This window comes from Somniosus microcephalus, chromosome 2, assembly GCF_052327205.1.
Source record: "Somniosus microcephalus isolate GS21.2 chromosome 2, FLI_Smic_1.0, whole genome shotgun sequence".
Classification (NCBI taxonomy): domain Eukaryota; kingdom Metazoa; phylum Chordata; class Chondrichthyes; order Squaliformes; family Somniosidae; genus Somniosus; species Somniosus microcephalus.
This window is the reverse complement of record NC_140988.1, coordinates 80,093,903-80,116,680: the sequence shown is the minus strand read 5'-3', so window position 1 is coordinate 80,116,680 and position 22,778 is coordinate 80,093,903. Positions and strand designations below refer to the sequence as shown.

Below are 22,778 nucleotides of genomic sequence, written 5' to 3'. Positions count from 1 at the left end.
TATTTACCACTCCACCAATTTTCGTGTCATCTGCGAACTTACTGATCATACCTCCTACGTTCATATCTAAATCATTAATGTACACTACAAACAGCAAAGGACCCAGCACCGATCCCTGCGGTACACCACTGGACACAGGCTTCCAGTCACAAAAAGAACCTTCGACCATCACCCTCTGCCTCCTGCCACTAAGCCAATTTTGGATCCAAAGTGCCAAATTGCCCTGGATCCCATGGGCTCTTACCTTCTTGACCAGTCTCCCATGCGGGACTTTGTCAAAAGCCTTACTGAAGTCCATGTAGATGACATCAACTGCACTACCCTCATCCACACACCTAGTCACCCCCTCGAAAAATTCAATCAAATTGGTTAGACATGATCTCCCCCTGACAAAGCCATGCTGACTATCCTTGCCTCTCCAAGTGGAGACTAATTCTGTCCCTCAGAATTTTTTCCAATAATTTCCAGTGGCAGATGGAATTTAATAGAGAAGTGTGAGGTGATGCATTTTGGCAGAAGGAACAGGGAGAGGCAATATACACTTAATGGCACAGTTTTAGCGTGTACAGGGACAGAGGGACCTGGGAGTTAATGCGCATAGGTCCCTGAAGGTGGCAGGGCATATTGAGAGAGTGGGGAGCAAAGCATATGGGAGCTTGGTCTTCATAAATAGGAGGTATTGAGTACAAAAGTAGAGAAGTTATGCTGAACCTTTATAAAGCGCTGGTTAGGCCTCAACTGGAGTATTGCATCCAGTTCTGGTCACCACACTTTAGGAAGGATGTGAAGGCCCTCGAGAGGGTGCAGAGGAGATTTACCAGAATGGTTCCGGGGAAGGGGGATCTTAGCTACAAGGACAGGTTGGAGAAGCAGGATGTGTTTTCAAATGAAGTTGAGGGGTTTGGATAGGCTAGATGGGGAAAGGCTGTTCCCACTAGTTGACGGTACAAGGACTAGGGGACACAGATTTAAGGTTTTGGGCAAGAGATACAGGGGGGATGTGTAGTTGACGGTACAAGGACTAGGGGACACAGAGTTAAGGTTTTGGGCAAGAGATACAGGGTGGATGTGAGGAAAAACTTTTTTACGCAATGAGTGGTGAGGACCTGGAACTCGATGCTGATGGAAGTGGTGGAAACAGAGACACTCAAGGGGAGACTGGATAGGCACTTGAGGGAAATTAGCTTGCAGGACTATGGGGATAGAGCGGGAGAATGGGACTGACTGGATTGCTCCAGAGAGCCTGGACGGACTCGATGGGCCGAATGGCCTCCTTCTGTGCTGTTATGACTCTATGACACTGGCAGCTATTCAACCTTGACAGCCACATCACCCAAACATATTGCACAACACTCGCTGACATACTTCCCTCTCTTTTGCAGAAGGTGGCACACAACCGAAAGCAGCAGGAACTAACCGGAGCGGGAGAGGCGTGCATGCATGCTCTAACCCCATGGAGGAGACGGTACTGGCCATTATCGGAACAGCCACTGCTGAGGCCGTGGCCAGCGACGGGGCTGAAACCATCGACGATGACGGTATCCTCAACCTAATCCTCCTTCTCACATCCCACAATCTCTTCTGATTTACAAGGTGCAGATGGTGTAAGCATGCACCTGTTACTTTCCCCTCACCACAACCTTACCCTTGTGCCTGTTTCCTTTCAGATACCCAGGAAGTGCAACCAGGCCAGGCAATGGAGGAACTTCAAGAGGAGAGTGATGATGAGGACACACCGTCACATTTCACACTCGCAGCCACCAACTCAGATATTGACATTCCGCATATCTTAGAGGATAGGTTAGAAGTGGGATCTGCATGTGGTGAGACACCAGGCACAAGTGCGCTGCAGCCAGGGCAGGGAGCAAGGATAGCGCAGGTGCAAGCTCGCCAGAGGGATAGGTCACACACGAGTTTTGCTGCAGAGGACTTTGATGGGCCAGGCTACAGAAGAAGGCTGATGGGTATACTTGGTGCTTGGTACGAAATGCTTGGTGCATGAGGAAGCCTGCGTTCAATGTCAGAGCATGGAGGAGTCCAGCACCAACTTGGCACAGAACTTTGCGTTGAGCTTGGAGCCCATCCTTTCCAGCATGGAAGTGGTGGCCAACTCCCTTAGCACACTTGTGGACCCGCCCATGATGCAGCGTCTGATGGCCGATGTCTCCGCTTCCATTGTAGAACAAGCAGCTTCCACCAAAAGTCTGAATGCGGCAGTGGAAGCTCAGACGTTTGTCATGCAAGGTCAGCTTGCTGTAATGCAAGCTCAGACTGCTCTCATGCATGCTCAGCTTACGGTCATGCAAGCCCATTGCCATCATGGCTGCGGATACCAGTGTTCAAAGGGGCTTGCAGGGTGTCACAGCAGTCCAGCAATCTGTCTTCCAACAGATTACTAGGAATGCTGAGGCGCTGTCCCGGGGGACTGGCAGTGGCTCCATGGACCAGGAGTCTTCTGTCCTCTTTCAGGATGACAGCATTCGTCCTCCCACCACTGCCACTGCCCTTGCTGTTGCCCGTCAGCCACCCAGCCCAGACTGCTGATACCCATGCCAAGATGGTGCAGTCTGACGCCGGGCATGCTAGGCCCAGAGCTGCTTGCGTCATCCTCCAAGGCCGTCTGCAGTCTCCCCCACTGAAAGTCAGCAGGCTTCCACCAGCCATGCTGCAGCCACTGGGGTAGCATTGCGTCGGAGCACTAGGACAAGCAAAGGACATGGAAGACAGGCACTATGAGAATGCACAAGGGTGATTAGTTTAAGTTTGTATGCATTATGGCATGGTTTCATTTATAAATTTGGTTTGGAATGTTGCTTTTGTGGTGGCTTTTATTTTTGTATTGTGGCCAAGAGGACGATGTGATGGTCAGTGACAGAGGGAAGGTAAGGAGTGTAGGACTGTTGGTGAATGGGGTTGCGGTTACTGGTATTGCATTCGAATGAATTCTTCACATACAACCCAGGCAGAAAGGGACTGTCTAGGTTGCTGCTTCCCTCTCTCTTCCACCTCCTCCTCTTCCTCCTGCTTCTCAGCTTCTCGTCTGATAGCTGGTGGCAAGGGCTGTCCTCTAATGATGGCAAGGTTGTGCAGCCAAGTACTGCTGGGCTCCTCCAGAGAGGTCCAGGCACCAGAATCGTTGCTTCAGCACGCCAATGGTCTGTTCTATCATATTTCTTATGGCAACATTGCTCTAATTGTATGCATGCTACACACGTGTGTGTGGATTGCAAACCGGAGTCATGATCCATGTCGTCAGTGGATAGCCCTCATCAACCAGTAACCACCCTTTGATTTGCCGTGGTGGCTGAAATGCAGCCGGCACAGCAGATTGCCGCAGACTGAAGGCATCATGGCTGCCAGGATATCGGGCATTGACCTGCAAGATGCAGTGCCCATGGTCACACACCAGCTGGATGCTGTGGGATTAGACATCCTTTCGGTTCCGGTGCATGGCAGAGATGACATGCGGCACCTGCAAAACATTGTACGTACAGTCAATGGCACCCTGTACCATGGGGAAGCGTTCAATCCAAACAAACTTTCGTGCTCACTCTGCCTGCTTGTTTCGGGCAAGAGAATGAAATGAAGTTAGCTCTCACTGAATGGAGAGACCTCCATTATGCAACAGTGGACAGCAAACTGCGAGATGTTGTTAATATCTCCAGCTCCAGCCTGGAAGGTGTAACCGGTTTCTGCTGTGGCCAATTTCCTATAGGCCCTGCCGCAATCGCCAATTACTGTAAGTGGTTTCGCCTCGCCCACAGCGAGCACGCAAACCCCCTTACTAAAAGCTTTGGACGATAGGGATTACTGAGAACAGATTGGAACACGGACAGCATTTTCGGGCTCACCCGTACAGTGTTTATTAAGGTTGACAAAACCACTCCACCCGCATACAGTATGAGCGGTGTGAGCACAACAGTACAGTTTAAAACAGTACAACCCTGACTTGTCCAACAAGCCCCTGCCGTGCTGACTTACCACGGCCTAAAAACACCCTCCCATGAACTAAACTATCACAGGACCCTTCCAATGCTAAACCCCCCTCTGGTTTGGTAGGAACATACAGGCACCCCCTCACACAGCTAAGTGATCTTGTGGGTGTGCAGGCTTGGCAATGCTCACCTAGATTGCCCTTGATTTTGCTTGTAGCTTCCTCCCGTACGTCTCGGCTGCCTGGTTCCATACCGGCCTTGCGGCATGCGAGTCCCAGTCTGAGTCGAAGTCTGTCTTGGTTGGAAGAACAAGGCTCAGCTCCTCTTGACGTTCCGTTGTGGGGAGGGCAGAGAGAGAGAGAGAGAGAGCAAGCTATCCAAAACGGCTCTCTGATATACACCTCCAATACACAGACCGCTGTCTGTGGTTTTAATGGACACATGGCCTCAGGGAAATGGTTTCCAGGCCTCCTCCCAGGTTTGGATGGTTTAGATCTCGTTTCGATCTCCCAGCCGATTTAACTTAACGAGCTCATCTTCTTCAGAAACAATGAGTCGCCAGCCTCGTTATTCATGACTTGGGAGTGGATCTCTCGGGTCATTGTTCCCAAGGACAGTCCGTTACCATACGAATGCAACCTGGTTACGTCAGCCACCTTCAGCTCGAGTGTTTTTCCACAGCTTCCCCCCGAAACAACCTGTCCAGTTTTTAATAAGGGTATATGTTCATAATCTAAAAATCCATGGAGTCTGCGCCGACTGCTACAAAGGAGCCAGAAGCATACGAGTTCATCGCCGCGGTCAGCTTCACAGCCACTGGCAATGAGGTCCTTGCTCTGCTCTGAGGTTGCAGTTGTGGCTGCAGCAATTGGCAGATTTCAGTGAGGATCTCCTTAGTGAAGCGCAGACATTTCACACACTGTTCCTCGCTTAGGTTCAGGTAGGAGAATTGCTCTCTGACCACCCTGGGCGGATATGGCCTCGTGCTGAGAGACCTTCCACCCCTCCTCTTCCTCCCTGTTCTAGCAGCTTGTCCTGCTCTGCGAGGCCTCTGCTCAGTCTCCCAGTCATGGTCTATTCCAAGAGGAAAGCCAACTGGTACACCCATGTCTGGGATCAACTGGTTTGTGTAAAACCCTTGAAGTCAAGAAAAAGTACTTCAGCACCTGCTGCATCACTCCCTGTAAACATTTGAAACTTGAAACAAGTATAGAAAGCACCAAAAACATGTAGAATTGTAGCAACAGCCAGAAAAAAATTCAACCAGCAACTAACCTGCAAGTAGTTGATGATCCTTTAAATAGCACTGGTTGGGGGGGGGGGGGGGGTCCTTCCTGCTGCTTAACGCATGTTCAGCTGTGCGAGCTTAAGGGAGGGCATCGGTCGGAACGTTGAGCTCCAAAAATGGCAGCGCTGGCATCAAATCAGCGTTGCAGGCTGATTGACGTCATGATATGCCTGCTCTGCATACTTCCAGTGGGCATTAACTGTGCACGTGCCACGCCTTCACCAAGATGCCACCCGGTGCGCTTCGCATCAGAAGTGTGCGCATGCGCTGCGGACGACATTTTGGGTCCCTAACGGCACTTGTAGTGCCCAAAAAAAAGGCGCTACTGAGCCCCATTTCTTGCCCACTGTATTTTATCCACAGGCAATATGGTAACAAAAGGAGAAAGCAGAAATGTCAGACAACAAAAATTGAACAGGGGCTGGAGGATTAAACTGGAAAAGTTCTGCCTGTCTAAAAAACGACTACAAGGATCAAAGTGATGGAAACCACTCAAGTTCTCAACTAGCTCGCATGCAAAGTCTGAAGACTTTCCTGTGCATAACGGTCAAACGGTGAATGCAAAAGCTCTTTCCTTCTTCTATGCAATTGAATCCATAGGGTGGTCCAAATACTTCCTGCACTTTGAGGACTGTGCTTTTATTATTATTGAAACATTCACAACAATCTCAACCGTGATACAGGTTGTTCTGAAGTATTTTCTTAAAAAATATTGATACATCTGACTGAATGTGAATCCTTCAATGTTCTAGCCTCAACTTTAATCCAGCAAATGCAGTCATCACAATGTCATATAAAGACCCAACAAGAGGGGAATTTATATAGCGCCTTTCACAACCTCAGGATTTCCCAAAGCACTTAAAATACTCATGTGCAACACCTTGCAACGTTTTAAAGACAAAAAATTTGACACAGAGCCACATAAGGATAAATTAGGGCAGGTGACCAAAAGCTTGGTCAAAGAGGTAGGTTTTAAGAAGCGTCTTAAAGGAGGAAAGAGAGGTAGCGAGGCGGAGAGATTTAGGCAGGGAATTCCAAAGCTTAGGGCCTAGGCAACAGAAGGAATGGCCAAGTAAGTACTTTTGAAGTGTAGTCACTATTGTAATGCAGGAAACGTGGCACCAAATAAGCGCACAGTAAGCTCCCTCAAACAATTAAATGAATGACCAGATTTTCTGTTTCTCAGGTGTTCAATGAGGGATAAATATGACCAGGACACTGGGAGAACTCCCCATCTCTTTTGGAATAGTGCCGTAGGACCTTTTATGTCCACCTGAGAGAGGTTTAACATCTCATCTGAAAGAAGGCACCTCCGACAGTGCAGCGCTCCCTCAATACTGCAATGAAGTGTAAACCTAGACTATGTGCACACAAAAACATTGCTGTTTCAACACAAACTAGTAATAGGAACCACCAATAAAAGGTATTTAAAGATGGTGTTGATGAAGTATTCCTTTTATCAATTCAATCAAATCTTCAATCAGCACAGCAGGAGAGAGGTAGGCTTAGCTCTATTCAGTTAGTAATTTGAATCATCAGTTGAGAGCTATTTTTTCATAAAAGCAGAGAATGCATTGAAATGCTTATAAACAATTGAATATGACATAATTCGCTACAATAGAAACAATTTTGCAGCACAACTGCAGAATACATTTACTGTAAAAGATTCTTTTTGCTCGAAGTTGCCTGCTGTACCACAGTACTGTAATTATTCTTAAAGATCTGAAATCGACCACTCCAACCTGTACTTTTATAGGCATTCTGCAGCAAATGGTATGATTTCCTAAATATGTGAAATAAATGCAGAAAATGATGGAAATACTCAACTGGTCAGGCAACACCTGTGGAGAGAGAAACAAAGTTCACATTTCAGGTCGATGACCTTTCACTAGAATTGTTTCAGGTTAGCGACCTGAAACATTAACTTTGCTTCTCTCTACATAGATGCTGCCTATCCTGCTAAATATTTCTAGCATTTTCTGTTTTTATTTCAGATTTCCAGCATCGGCAGTATTTTGCTTTTTAATTACTGTAAAATAAATGAACTGATCTGAAAATAATTTAATGGGATACAACAGAAAATCACTTGTCAGTAATATGGGATCTGGGCTCTCAGAAACAGAAAACCTCAAGACCAGAAAAAGCCAGGCGGAAATGTTTTGCTTTCACTGCCCCAGTGGTAATCTGGTAGGATGGATCACCCACCCGTTGGAGCACCCGCTTGATTTTCATTCCATTGAAATCAACAGAATGAAAATTGGACAGTGTCTGTAAAGGGTAGGTGATCCACTCCTCCATTTAATCAGTTTTCCTGCTGTCCTTGCAGTTGTAATCAATGATGGATTTCTCTTCAAGATGCTTGTCCAATTTGAGCTTAGAGATCAAACCTACTTGTCCCTACAACCTCCCGTGGTAAGCTATTCCAAAAACTGATTATCTTCACAGTTAAGTAATGCTTTCTTACGTCTTCCCTTTCAGCTTATACTAATGCACTCTTGTTCTGCAATCCTGCACCAAATCAAACAGTCCTGACTGATCCTCTATATCCCTGAGCCTTATTAATTTGAATACCTTCACTATATTCCTCCTCAGTTGTCTCCTCGCCAACAAGAAAAGTCCTAGTTCTGCAAATTTATACGTATGTTTTATTCTCTGATTTCCTAATCAGCTCTACTCTGCGCCGTTTCAAGGTCAGTTACATCCTCCCTGTAGTAACGCTTCAGGAACTGCACACAATACTCCCACAAGTGCAAATTGGTTAGCACTCTATATAGTGACAGCATAACGGCCTTTGATCGACATTCTATTCAAATATCTACACAACCTAACAATGTTCCCTGTAACTTTTTTTTGCATGCGCAGGCTGTGAGGCCCATTCACAGATTCCCGCATGCTTGAACTTTAACATTGCAAAAGCCAGTTCTGGGCAGTGCGGGAATGACAGAGAGCTGCGCAGCCGCACAGGTTATAGGGAACGTTGCAACTTATTATACCATTTGTTTTCCTGACACCAGCCAGATATTGGCTTGATATTTTGAAAGATCAATCTACTATGGCCCCAGATCCCTTTCCTGATCTGTCTGTGTTAGTATTTTCCGATTGAGTCCTGCAATTCCTCTGCTTATTTCACATCCCTTGTGGCGTGAGAATAATGTGGTTATCAGGTAATCGCCCAAAATTGTTCATCTCTGTAAGCTATGGACAATATCAATAAGGTGAATTTAATAGATATTAATCAAAGGTTATTAGAAAATAAGTAAGAGGAAGATAGCCTTAAGTACCTGAGTTACTAAAGAAGTCATATTATGCTTCCCAGTAGCAGTTGTCTTTGGCTAGACTGGGGAAAAAGAACTGCACAGCAACTCACAGTAAATGTGCAAATATGTCATGACTTGCATCCTGTTCCAGTACAGCTACAACACTGGCATCTACCTGACAAAGTGAAAAATTGCCCAAGTATGTCCTGTCCACAAAAAACATGACAAATCCAACCCGGCCAATTACCGCCCCATCAGTCTACTCTCAATCATCAGCAAAGTGATGTAAGGTGTCGTCAACAGTGCTATCAAGCGGCACTTACTCACCGATGCTCAATTTGAGTTCCGCCAGGATCACTCGGCTCCAGACCTCACTACAGCCTTGGTCTAAACATGGACAAAAGAGCTGAATTCTAGAGGTGCGGTGAGAGTGACTGCCCTTGACATTAAGGCAGCATTTGACCGAGTGTGGCATCAAGGAGCCCTAGTAAAATTGTAGGCAATGGGAATAAGGGGGTAATTGCTGCACTGGCTAGAGTCATATCTAGCACAAAGGAAGATGGTTGTGGTTGTTGGAGGCCAATCATCTCAGCCCAAGGACATCGTGCAGGAGTTCCTCAGGGCATTGTCCTAGGCCCAACCATCTTCAGCTGCTTCATCAATGACCTTCCCTCTATCATGAGCTCAGAAGTGGGTTGTTCGCTGATGATTGCATACTGTTTTCATTCACACCTCCTCAGATAATGAAGCAGTCCATGCTCGCATGCAGCAAGACCTAGACAACATTCAGGCTTGGGCTGATAAGTGGCAAGTAACATTCGCGCCACACAAGTGCCAGGCAATGACCATCATCAACGAGAAAGAGTCTCGCCACATCCCCATGACATTCAACGGGATTATCATCGCTGAATCCCCCACCATCAACATCCTGGGGGGTCACCATTGACCAGAAACTTAACTGGACCAGCCACATAAATACTGTGGCAACAAGAGCAGGTCAAAGGCTAGGTATTCTGCAGCGAGTGTCTCACCTCCTGATTCCCCAAAGCCTTTCCACCATCTACAAGGCACAAGTCAGTAGTGTGATAAAATACTCTCCACTTGCCTGAATGAGTGCAACAACACTCAAGAGGCTTGGCTACAGTGTGTACCATCTACAAGATGCACTGCAGCAACTCCCCCAAGGCTTCTTCGACAGCACTTCCCAAACCCGCGGCCTCTTCCACCTAGAAGGACAAGGGCAGCAGGCGCATGGAAACACCACCACCTGCAAGTTCCCCTCCAAGTCACACCCCATCCTGACTTAAAATTATATCACTGTTCTTTCATCGTCACCGGGTCAAATTCCTGGACTCCCTCTCTAACAACACTGTGGGAGCACCTTCACCACACGGATGGCAGCGGTTCAAGAAGGCAGCTCACCACCATCTTCTCAAGGGCAATTAGGGATGGGCAATAAATGCTGACCTTGCCAGCGACATCCACATCCCATGAATACATTAAAAAAAAAGATGGATGACAGTCCATTAGCAGTTTCAACAGAACAGGCACTTACTGCTTCATATATGACAAACTCCCCAAACATACTCAGTCAATATCGCTCAGTCATATTGCTGCTCCCCCCATACATACTAATGGAGTCAGCAGGGCAGCCAAAGTAATCAGCTGGATGGAGCAGCAACAGGATCAGTTTGGAGATTTGGGCTTGTTAGCTACATAAGAAATGGTAGATTAAAAACAGCAGAAGCAGTAGTTGGCATGGCAGAAATAGTGATTATCAGGGTTATTCATGTGTTCATGAAATTCAATTGAGGAAAAGTAAAAACACAAAACAGTGTAATTCATTTGCTTTCTATACAGCACATTGATCACGTCGAGAGGGCGAGGCATAGCTTTTGCCAGGAGTGAGACATTTATAGGTCTGGCAAGGAATGGGCTGTCAGGAAGGGATGCTATGCGTATAATTGAACACATGGTAATTCAATATGCAGATAAGCGACACTTGACTATATTTATGTTTCAAGATTAAAAAACATTCAATATCAACAGTGATTTAATTTTCAATTACTTCTAACTTACACCACTCTATGTTATTTTTAACATAACAGAACATGCTGGAAATACTCAGCAGGCCAGGCAACACCCGTGGAGAGAAAATAGAGTCAACGCTTCGGGTCAAACCCTTTGTCATCCTTGATCAAACTCTACAATTAGGGTTTTGTTTCCACACAAAAAATTCCATGAAGGATTTCTGTATTATAAAATAGCAGGTCAGTAGTTACACTACAAAAGTAGAAGAAATGCATGGTGATGTCACTGTGTTTCTGTAATAAGCAGAGTGTTCTTATCTAGTAGGATAACCTGTAGAATGGATTCCTGGACTAAATGCACATTAAGCAACAAATGCATCTACTTTTATGGAAAAGTGGTTCTTTCCAGAACATGACTATATTTTGTTGTGACGCGGGTGCACTTAGAGCACAGATATTGTATATGGAGATCTTGAATGTCTAGTCTGTGTGCTAACGTCCCACCCAGTAAAAGGCTATTTATTAAGGTCACATCAAACACTTCTCACCCTGGACTGCAAGCAATTCAGTTCGTTAGTATGTGAAATAAAAAAATTATTTCTTCTTCAATTTAACAGGTCAAAAGCATAAAATGATGGTGAGTTATTCAAAAGCTAGCTGAACAGATTTTTGGAGCTCATTAAGGTGAGAAATTGGATTACGAGGGAATAAATAATTAGGCATCCAGCAATCTTTACAGATATAGCATGTGGTAGATGTAGAGTAAAGATTCTTCTGTTCTGCTCCAAAACTGGAGGAAGATTTCCTCTCTTCACTATTTGTGAAATTATAAACAAGAGTGTAAAAAATGCAATTGTGATTTTACAACAAATAGCAAAAAAGAAATCAGCCCCAAATACGTTGTAATCCTATTCAGGAGAACACCCTTTACTGCACCAGCGTGAGTTTTTCTATTTCAGATACTACTTATACTTCTCCATTTTGGTGAGCTTGCCCAGTTTGACAGTTTTGTGCTGCCGATTTGCAGCCACTAAGCATAGCCTGTGCAGGTTCAAACAGTTATACCCTATACAGGCAAGAGAGATCATTCTAATCCCATCAGTCTACACTGGACTCAAAAATGAAGTGAGAATACAACATTCTAACCTGCGGCAACATCACGATTCGGTAAAACCAAAGTTTACAAGTTACTCTAAATCTATGGGGTCGATTTTCCTGAAGCTGTCGGGAAGGCGGCGGGACTACAACTTTCGGGTTTTAGACCCGCCTACTTCGACGTCCGGCCAATCCGCGCGATTTTCCCTTGATTGACCTTGTTGAGCCCGCCCAGTGTGCTCAGCAGGCCAATTAAGGGCCACCCGGCAACAGGTGACGTCACAGACTGCAATTTCATCTGTCAAGAGTTCTTGACAGATGAAATATCAGTGTTTCACAGCTGTTTGAAGCTGTGAAACACTGACAATCTGAGTTCTAACAGGAGTCCTTCTGCACAGACTCAGTTAGAACTCTCAGCAGCACTCAAAGCTGAAGGCTGTCACTTTTCACAGATCGCAGCCGTTCAGCTTTAAGTGCCGGGTGAGTGATGGGCTCCTGACGGCTACAGGAAGAAAGGCTGTTAAGGTAAGTACAGGTTAGTAAAAGTTCTTTACACATTTTAGACACATCAAACACACTTACCTTTGCACTCATGCACCCATCACTCACCTGAGCACCGACATCGCGACCCATCCAACTCCTTCAACCCGACGGCCCGCCTGCTCTAACCTGGCGTGGTTTGGAGCCATCGGGAATCCCACACGAAACCCCTCAAAATAGGGATTAGGCTAAAAACTGCCTGTAATTGGCACTAATCCCTTCCCGCCTGGTTTCGGCGGGTCCCAGTGCGGGGCGGGTACCCGCCGCCTCTGAAAGTTGCGTGGAGCGGGGTTTTGGGCGGGATGGTGTCGGGACCCCCGAATTCGGGATTTCCCCCCCCCCCACACGCCTGAAACCCTGCCTGACGGCTCCACAAAAATCGACCCCTATGTCTCTGATGTACTTACCAGTAAATATTTATACATTTTTTGTCTCAAGGCTATTAATCTCTTTTTTTGCCAATTGAATAATAATTTACTGGTCGGCGGGGTCAAAAGAAGTGGAATAATTACATTAATAATTCAAGTAGCCGTTTGGGTTCATGTGGAGCCTCACTTTTTTCATTAGTGTTTAAATTCTAACAACTCTCAGGGATTTTTTCCCCCTACGGATAAGAGTTAATCATATTATCATTCAGTTATAATAGCCCATTTTTTATAGTGAGGGAGTATTAAAAAATTGCAATATTAATCCAATGCCGAATTTGCTGTACTCAGCCAACAATTCACAAACATTGATTTGAAATAACTTTCTATGTACCACATAGAATAAATTTAGTGAGAACGCAGTTTCTTCCCCCTCATAATAACATAAGAGAATGCATATGGAACATCTGTCCAACTGATACAACAAGCAGTAATCTCATTTTGGAGTTAAACTAACACTCACCTGGTGTGGTGTTAAAATCAAGAATGCGATGATGAGACTGCAGCAGGTCAGGATTACTGGACGATAAAGTGCCGCTTACCGGCAGTGCGGGTGCAATATGTCTAGACTGCTTCAGCCCTACTATGCTGTCGTCCTGGGACTGACCAATACCAATATCACTGTAAGAAGCAATAGAAACACAAGTAAATAATGGATCAATGTTGCAAATCTTAAACCACAAATCCGCTGTAAAAAAAACATATTACATAGTATTTACAGCACAGAAACAGGCCATTTGGCACAACAGGTCCAAGCCGGTGTTCATGCTCCACACGAGCTTCCTCTCACCTTACTTCATCTCACCCGATCAACATATCCTTCTATTCCTTTCTTCCTCGTGTACTTATTTAGCTTCCCCTTAAATTCATCAATGCTATTCGCTCAACTACTCCACGTGGTAGCAAGTTCCACATTCTAATCACCTCTGAATAACAAAGTTTAGATGATTATCTTATATTTATGGCCCCTAGTTTTGGACTCCCCCACAAGTGGAAACGTCTTCTCTACATCTACCCAATCCAACCCCTTCTTAATTTTAAAGACCTCCATCAGGTCACCTCAGCCTTCTCTTTTCTAGAGAAAAGAGTCCCAGACGGTTCAGTCTTTGCTGATAGTTATAACCTCTCAGTTCTTGTATCATCCTTGGAAATCATTTTTGAACCTTCCTCAGTGCCTCTATACCCTTTTGGTAAATGGAGACCAGAACTGAGCACAGCACTCTAATTGTGATCTGACCAAGGTTCTACATAAGTTTAACTTAACTTTCCTGCTTTTGAATTATATTCCTCTAGAAATGAACCAGAGTTTTGTTTCAATTTTTTTATGGGAGGTATATCTGATTCTACTTCTTTTGAACTGTCAGCAACTTTTAACTCGTACTTGCAAAGTCATTCCTAGCGGGGAATTACAGACCGGTAAGCCTGACATCGGTAGTGGGGAAAATGCTAGAGTCCATTATAAAAGATGTAATAGCAGAGCACTTGGAAAACAGTGACAGGATCGGACAAAGTCAACATGGATTTACAAAAGGTAAATCGTGCTTGACTAATCTACTGGAATTTTTTGAGGATGTAACTGGTAGGATAGATAAGGGAGAACCAGCGGATGTGGTGTATTTGGACTTTCAGAAGGCTTTCGATAAGGTCCCGCATAAGAGATTAGCGTGTAAAGTTAAGGCACATGGGATTGGGGGCAAGGTATTGACTTGGATAGAGAATTGGTTGGCAGACAGAAAGCAAAGAGTTGGAATAAACGGGTCTTTTTCCGAGTGGCAGGCAATGACGAATGGGGTACTGCAGGGGTCAGTTCTTGGACCCCAGCTATTCACAATATATATTAATGATCTAGATGAGGGAACTATATGTAATATCTCCAAGTTTGCAGACGACACAAAGCTGGGTGGGCTTGTGTGCTGTGAGGAGGACGCCGAGAAACTCCATTATGATTTGGACAGGTTGGGTGATTGGGCAGAAGCATGGCAGATGCAATATAACGTGGATAAATGCGAGGTTATCCACTTTGGTGTCAAAAACAGGAAGGCAGATTATTATCTGAATGGCAATAGATTGGGAGAAGGGGAAGTGCAACGAGACCTGGGTGTCCTTGTGCACCAGTCGCTGAAGGTAAGCATGCAGGTGCAGCAGGCGGTTAAGAAGGCAAATGGTATGTTGGCCTTCGTAGCGAGAGGGTTTGAGTACAGGAACAAGGATGTCTTGCTGCAGTTGTACAGGGCCTTGGTGAGACCACATCTTGAGTATTGTGTGCAGTTTTGGTCAAAGTGACAACTGGCTTCTGTGTTCCTAGACTAGCAAGATGGAACACAATCAGCCATCAATAACTCTTCAGTGACCCTTGCTGAAATGGGCAGATGTGTGGACACCGGATAAGAACAATGATGTTCCAGCTAATAAACCACCTGTCACACTCTTTGGCTATTCTTCTTGTGTCAGCCTAATGTGAGGACCGATGGCACTTTCAAAGAAGGAAGGGAGATGGAGGAGAAAATTGAGAAAATAAAGAAAGCAAAATATACAGGCAAGCTCTGAAGTTCTACTGCATTCATTTAAAAATATTTTTCATTCACTTTGAACTTGGAAGAAATACGAGTGTTAGAAATATTTTCCAAAGCAAATCAATGTAGATCTTCAAAGGAAACACAATGTAAAAAAAATGAAAACCTCAGCTCCAACGTTTAAAACAAATTTTTGTAATTATCTCACTAAATTACTAAAATACTAGAAACTTTGAAAATATTGGGGACCATAAAGACTGTTCAGTAGTGAATGATTTAGATCCACTTCAAAATAAATATGAAGGTACAATTAACTTATGGAGTTTTACAATAGATTTAACTATAAGTTCCTTGAAACTAAACAAAGACAATAATTAATGGGAAACTCAAATTTTCACTTTTGACTCAAACTCACTTTTTAAAATCAACAGGTTAGTCATAACAACTCAGTCATGAAAATGAAACATTACTCAATATTAAAACATGAACAGTTAGCACTATTAGAATAAGGCCCTTTTAACATATGGTGTGATTAAATCAATACACCCACAAGATTCCATGCTGAAAACACACACTAACAGCTTGTAGTACTGTAGACATAAAGGGTGGGATGCCATGTACAGAAGAGACTCTGCTTTCTTATGAGTGGAGTGAAGTGAAATAGAGTTATTTCAGACCACAGTGGTTGAACTCTTACCCAAATAGTCCCCTGAACAGGGATTTGCAGAGTAAAAGGAAGAGAAAAAAATAAGTGACCAACAGAAAGACAAGACATTTTGTGTAATTAACAAGATTTAGAGAGAAAAACACAAACTGGGTAAATGAGAACATTTTCAACATTAATACAAAGAAACTTAAAATATTTAGAATACATATACACTCCAAGAATGAAATTAGCTTTTGCAAAATACCACATTAACCATTACACTAAATATGATCACAAACCCATATATACACACACACCTTCATCTTCACCATTGCTATGAAAACCACTTTTATTTTTAAACCTGGTATGAAGCGATTTATATAAAATGCATTTTTAAAATTATATAAATTAAATAAGTAGACTTTAAATTGGTGTTGAGCATTAGTTGTGCCAGGTCTAAGCAGAATATTGACAGAGATACCAAAACAAAATTAAGCCATGTAAATGTGATATTGACAAATACCAAGGGCTGAAAATTCCTTTTAACAAAAAACTCTTAAGGAAATGCCTGTTTTTGTCCATAATTAATGACCTGTCAACAAATTCATGGAACATGTGGCTTTGAAACATTCAATTTCTGAGAATGTGATTAAGTTAGTAGGACACATCAATTTTTAAAAAGAATTTTGAAGAAAAATAAAATTCAGGCTTTGCCACTGTTGTCTAAAACTCAACAGATTAAACAATTTTTAGCTTAAAATCGAGGAAATTCATTCATCAGTGAAGGTCTATAAAGTAATTCCATGGTTCCTGCTCACCGACACTCAGTTTGGGTTCCGCCAGGAACACTCTGATCCAGACCTTATTACAGTCTTGGTCTAAAATTCTTGAATTCCGGAGGCGCGGTGAGAGTGACTGCCCCCGACATCAAGGCAGCATTCAACTGAGTGTGGCATCAAGAGCCCGAGTAAAACTGAAGTCAATGGGGTTAAGGGGGAAAACTCTCCACTTGCTGGAGTTATGCCTAGCACAAAGATGGTTGTGGTTGTTGGAGGCGAATCATCTCAGCCCCAGGACATCGCTGGAGGAGTTCCTCAGGGCAGTGCCCGAAACCCAACTATCCTCAGGTGCTTCATCAATTACCTTCTCTCCATCATAAGGTCAGAGGTGGGGATGTGTGCTGATGATAGCATGGTGTTTAGTTCCACTCGCAATTCCTCAGATAATGAAGCCGCGCGTGCCTGCATGCAGAAAGACCTGAACAACATCCAGACTTGGGCTGATAAATAGCAAGTATTATTCGCTCCACACAAGTGCCATGCAATGACCACCTCTAACGAGAGAAAGCGTAACCGCCTCCCCATGACATTACCACCGCCAAATCCCACACCATCAACATCCTGCCATTGACCAGAAACTCAACTGAATCAGCCGCTAAAATGCCGTAGCTACTTGAGCAGGTCATGCAGAATATTCTGTGGCAACTGGCTTACCTCCCAACTCCCCACCACCTACAAGGCACAAGTCTGATCTCGACTTGCCTGGATGGGTGAAGCTGCAACAACACTCAAGAAGCGCAACACCATCCAGGCCAAAGCAGTCAGCTTGATCGGCACTCCATCCAGCAGCTTAAAAAGTCACTCCCTTTACCGCTGGCGTACTGTGACTGCAGTGTATACTATCTACAAGATGCACTGCAGCAACTCGCCAAGGCTTCTTTGACAGCTCCCAAACCCGCAATCTCCAGCACCTGGAAGAACAAGGATGGCAACTGCACGGTAACAGCATGACCCCAAAGTTCTCCTCCAAGTCACATACCAGCCCGACTTGGGACATATAGAGCTGCTGCTTAATCGTCGCTGGGTCAAAACCCTGGAACTCCCTACTTAACAGCATTACGTGAGTACCTTCACCACAGAGACTGCAGCGGTTCAAGGAGGCCCACCACACCACCTTATCAAGGGCTACTAGGAATAGGCAACAAAATGCTGCACTTGCCAGCAATGCCCCATCCAGAGAAAAAAAAATCTATCCCCTTTCCTTTATTTCATCCCATCTTTTTACCTGATGAATGGTATGAAGTTGACCCTCTGCTCGGAATCTATTGATGCCTTTTGCCATCAAAAGGTGCACAAGAATACGCAAAGTTTGAAATTCTCACTCTATTGTAGAAACAAGTGCATATTTTTTAGGATAGTGATATAAAAACATATTGTGCTGAGGTAAAAAAATTCTCAGTAAAACGAGTAAAAATAGATTACGTTACTTAGTTCCCAGGGCAATTCCTAGCCTGCTGGACTGATCATATGATTAAGTCCAAATTATTACTCCCATCCAGCCAATAAAGCAACATGTAAGCTAAGTAAGCAACACGAGATAGTCTCAAACAGCGAACTGAAGTGATACTAAGGGGAAAAAAACATTAGTGGGAGTGGTATATAGACCTCCAAACAGTAAGGCGGAGGTTGGGGATGGCATTAAAAGGGAAATTAAAGAAGCGTGCAATAAGGGCACAGCAGTCATCATGGGTGACTTTAATCTACATATAGATTGGGCTAACCAAATTAGTAACAATAGTGGAGGAGGAATTCCTGGAGTGTTTACGGGATGGTTTCCTGGACCAATATGTCGACGAACCATCCAGAGATCAGGCCGTCTTAGACTGGGTATTATGTAACGAGAAAGGATTAATTAGCAATCTTGTTGTACGAGGCCCCTTGGGTCAGAGCGATCATAATATGATCGAATTCTTCATTAAGATGGAGAATGAAGTAGTTGACTCAGGCTAGGGTCCTGAATTTAAATAAAGGAAACTACGATGGTCTGAGGAGCGAGTTGGGTAGGATTGATTGGGGAATGTCACTCAAAGGGTTGACGGTGGATAGGCAATGGCAAACATTCAAAGACCGACTGGATGAGCTACAGAATTTGTTCACCCCAGTTTGGCATAAAAATAAAACAAAAAAGGTGACTCAACCATGGCTAACAAGGGAAATTAGGGATAGCATAAGATCCAAGGAGAGGACATATAAATTGGCCAGAAAAAGCAATAATCCTGAGGATTGGGAGCAGTTCAGGATTCAACAAAGGAGGACAAAGGGATTAATTAAGAAAGGGAAAATAGAATATGAGAGTAAGCTTGCAGGGAACATAAAAACTGACTGTAAAAGCTTTTATAGATATGTGAAGAGAAAAAGATTGGTGAAGTCAAGCATAGGTCCCTTGCAGTCAGAATCAGGGGAATTTATAATGGGGAACAAAGAAATGGCAGACCAACTAAATACATATTTTGGTTCTGTCTTCACAAAGGAGGACACAAATAACCTCCCAGAGATGCCGGGGAACGTAGGGTCTGATGAAAGGGTGGAACTGAAAGAAATCAGTATTTGTAGGGAAATGGTGTTAGGAAAATTGATGGGACTGAAGGCCGATAAATCCCCAGGGCCTGATAATCTACATCCCAGGGTACTTAAGGAAGTGGCCCTAGAAATTGTAGATGCATTGCTGGTCATCTTCCAGAACTCGATAGACTCTGGAACAGTACCCATGGATTGGAGGGTAGCTAATGTTACCCCACTATTCAAAAAAGGTGGTAGAGAAAAAGCAGAGAATTATAGACCGGTAAGCCTGACATCGGTAGTGGGGAAAATGCTAGAGTCCATTATAAAAGATGTAATAGCAGAGCACTTGGAAAGCAGTGACAGGATCGGATAAAGTCAACATGAATTTACAAAAGGTAAATCATGCTTGACTAATCTACTGGAATTTTTTGAGGATGTAACTGGTAAAATAGATAAGGGAGAACCAGTGGATATGGTGTATTTGGACTTTCAGAAGGCTTTCGATAAGGTCCCACATAAGAGATTGGCGTGCAAAATTAAGGCACATGGGATTGGGGGAAAGGTATTGACTTGGATAGAGAACTGGTTGGCGGACAGAAAGCAAAGAGTTGGAATAAACGGGTCGTTTTCCGAGTGGCAGGCAGTGACAATGGGGTACCGCAAGGATCGGTCCTAGGACCCCAGCTGTTCACAATATATATTAATGATCTGGATGAGGGAATTGGATGTAATATCTCCAAATTTGCAGACGACACAAAGCTGGGTGGGAGGGTATGCTGTGAGGAGGATGTCGTGAAACTCCAGTACGATTTGGACAGGTTGGGTGATTGGGCAGAAACATGGCAAATGCACTATAATGTGGATAAATGTGAGGTTATCCAATTTGGTGGCAAAAACAGGAAGGCAGATTATTATTTGAATGGCAATAGATTGGGAGAAGGGGAAGTGCAAAGAGACCTGGGTGTTCTTATGCACCAGTCGCTGAAGGTAAGCATGCAGGTGCAGCAGGCGGTTAAGAAGGCAAATGGTATGTTGGCCTTCGTAGCAAGAGGGTTCGAGTACAGGAACAAGGATGTCTTGCTACAGTTGTACAGGGCCTTGGTGAGACCGCACCTTGAGTATTGTGTGCAGTTTTGGTCGCCTTACCTGAGGAAGGACGTTCTTGCCATGGAAGGAGTGCAGCAAAGATTCACCAGGCTGATACCTGGGATGGCAAGAATGACATATGAGGAGAGATTGTGTCGATTGGGCTTATACTCACTGGAGTTTAAAGATTGAGAGGGGATCTCATCGAAACCTATAAAATTCTGTCACGCCTGGACAGACGAGATGCAGGAACGATGTTTCTTATGGCCGGGGAGTCCAGAACCAGGGGTCATAGTCTAAGGATAAGGGGTAAGCCATTTAGGACTGAAATGAGGAGGAATTTCTTCACCCAGAGAGTGGTGAACCTGTGGAATTCTCTGCCACAGAGGGCGGTGGAGGCCAGTTCATTAAATATATTCAAGAAAGAGTTGGATATATTTCTTAAGGCTAAAGGGATCAAGGGATATGGGGAGAAGGCAGGGACAGGGTACTGAATTTGGATGATCAGCCATGATCTCATTGAATGGCGGAGCAGGCTCGAAGGGCCGAATGGCCTGCTCCTGCTCCTATCTTCTATATGTCTATGTTTCTATGTAACCTTATGACAGTACTGTTAACCATACCCCATACCTAAGAAATTGAAAAAAAATCAACCTTGAGGCTGAATGCATTATTTTATGCAGCACTGAGTACTGAGGTGCCGCTGATCATTAATGATGTCTTCAAAGGAAAGGTACCAGGATTGGTTTGAAGAATAGTGCTTCGACAGCCATCGTTCTCCATGAAAAGCATGGACCACAATATTTCTCAGTAAGAAGCAGAGAACAAAATTTAAAAAAAAGAAGCAGAGACCACATGTGGAAACTGGGGATAATCAACAGGTATGATAGCATAGTGGTTATGTTACTGGACTAGTAATCCAGAGACCTGGACTAATGATCCAGAGACGTGAATCCCACCATGGCAGCTGGGGAATTTAAATTCAGTTAATTAAATGAATCTGGAATGAAAAAGCTACTATCAGTAATGGTGACCATTCTATCAAAATGTCGTAAAAACCCATCTGGTTCACTAATGTTCTTTAGGGAAGGCCATCCTTACCTGGTCTGGCCTATATATGACTCCAGACCCACAGCAATGTGGTTGACTCTTAACCGCCCTCTGAAATGGCCTAGCAAGCCACTCAGTTGTAACAAACCGCTACAAAAAACAATAATAAGAATAAAACCGGACAGACCACCCAGCATCGACCTTGGCACCGGCTTCGGATATGACAATGGCATACCCAGCCCAGTTGACCCTGCAAAGTCCTCCTCACTAACATCTGGGGACTTGTGCCAAAATTGGGAGAACTGGCCCACAGACTAGTCAAGCAACAGTATGACATAGTCAAACTCACAACATCATACCTTTCAGCCAATGTCCCAGACGCCTCCATCACCATTTTAGGTATGTCCTGTCTCACTGGCACGACAGACCCACCAGAGGTGGCGACACAATGGTATACAGTCGGGACCGAGTGGTCCTGGGAGTCCCTAACATTGACTCCGGACCCTATGAAGTCCAACGGCTTCAAGTCAAGCATGGGCAAGGAAACCTCCTGCTGATTACCACCTACTGCCTTCCCTCAACTGATGGATCAGTACTCCTCCATGTTGAACACCACTTGGAAGAAGCACTGAGGGTAGCAAGGTCACAGAATGTACTCCGGGTGTAGGACTTCAAGAGTGGCTTGGTAGTACCACTACTGACCGAGCTGGCTGAGTCCTGAAGGACATAGCTGTGGCAGGTGGTGAGATAACAAACACGAGGGAGAAACCTACTTGACCTCGTCATCACCAAACTACTTGTCGCAGATGCATCTGTCCATGACAGTATTGGTAGGATTGACCACTGCACAGTCCTTCTGGAGACGAAGTTCCGTCTTCACACTGAGGACACCCTCTTATCGTTTTGTGTGGCACTACCACTGTGCTAAATGGGATAGATTTAGAACAGATCTAGCAGCTCAAAACTGGGCATCCATGAGGCGCTGTGAGCCATCACCAGCAGCAGAATTGTATTCCAGCACAATCTGTAACCCTCATGGCCAGGTATATCCATCACTCTGCTATTACCATTAAGCCAGGGAACCAACCCTGGTTCAATGAGGAGTGCAGAAGAGCATGCCAGGAGCAGTGCTGATTAAGGAAGACATTGTAGTGTTGGAAAGGGAGAATGTTCTTGCGGGGACAAGTAGAATCCATTTGGTTAGAGTTGAGGAGCAAAAAAGGCATGCTCACACTATTGGGGATATTCTACAGGCCTCCAAAATAGTGAAAGGGAGGTAGAGGAGCAAATCTGCAGGGAAATCGCAGAGATATGCAAGAGCTCTAGAGTAGTGATATTGGGGGACTTTAATTACCGAAATATCGATTGGGATAATGCTAGGGTAAAGAAAAAGGAGGGGGAGGAATTTCTGAAAGGTGTTCAGGAGAATTTCCTTGACCAGTATGTTCTTGGCCCAACTAGGATAGGAGGCATTGCTGGATCTGGTGCTGGGAATGAGGTGGGCCAGGTCGACCAATTGTCTGTGGGAGAACACCTGGGTATGAGTGATCATCGGATCATAAGATTTAGATT

The 22,778-nt window shown here is 44.5% G+C and overlaps 1 protein-coding gene across 12 annotated transcripts in view; it reads right to left on the bottom strand.

Annotated features, from left to right (window-relative positions):
- The window catches only part of rapgef2b (Rap guanine nucleotide exchange factor 2b), a 1,083,630-nt gene that overhangs the window by 523,270 nt on the left and 537,582 nt on the right, over nt 1-22,778 (bottom strand). For all 12 annotated transcript variants that reach the window (XR_015081639.1, XM_086010726.1, XM_086010745.1 and 9 more), the window contains one exon: nt 13,034-13,191. Coding sequence is in view for 11 of the 12 variants with exons in the window: in XM_086010726.1 (XP_085866852.1) it covers nt 13,034-13,191 (158 nt within the window). In the remaining variant the exon portion in view is untranslated. The remainder of the gene's footprint in view (nt 1-13,033; nt 13,192-22,778) is intronic.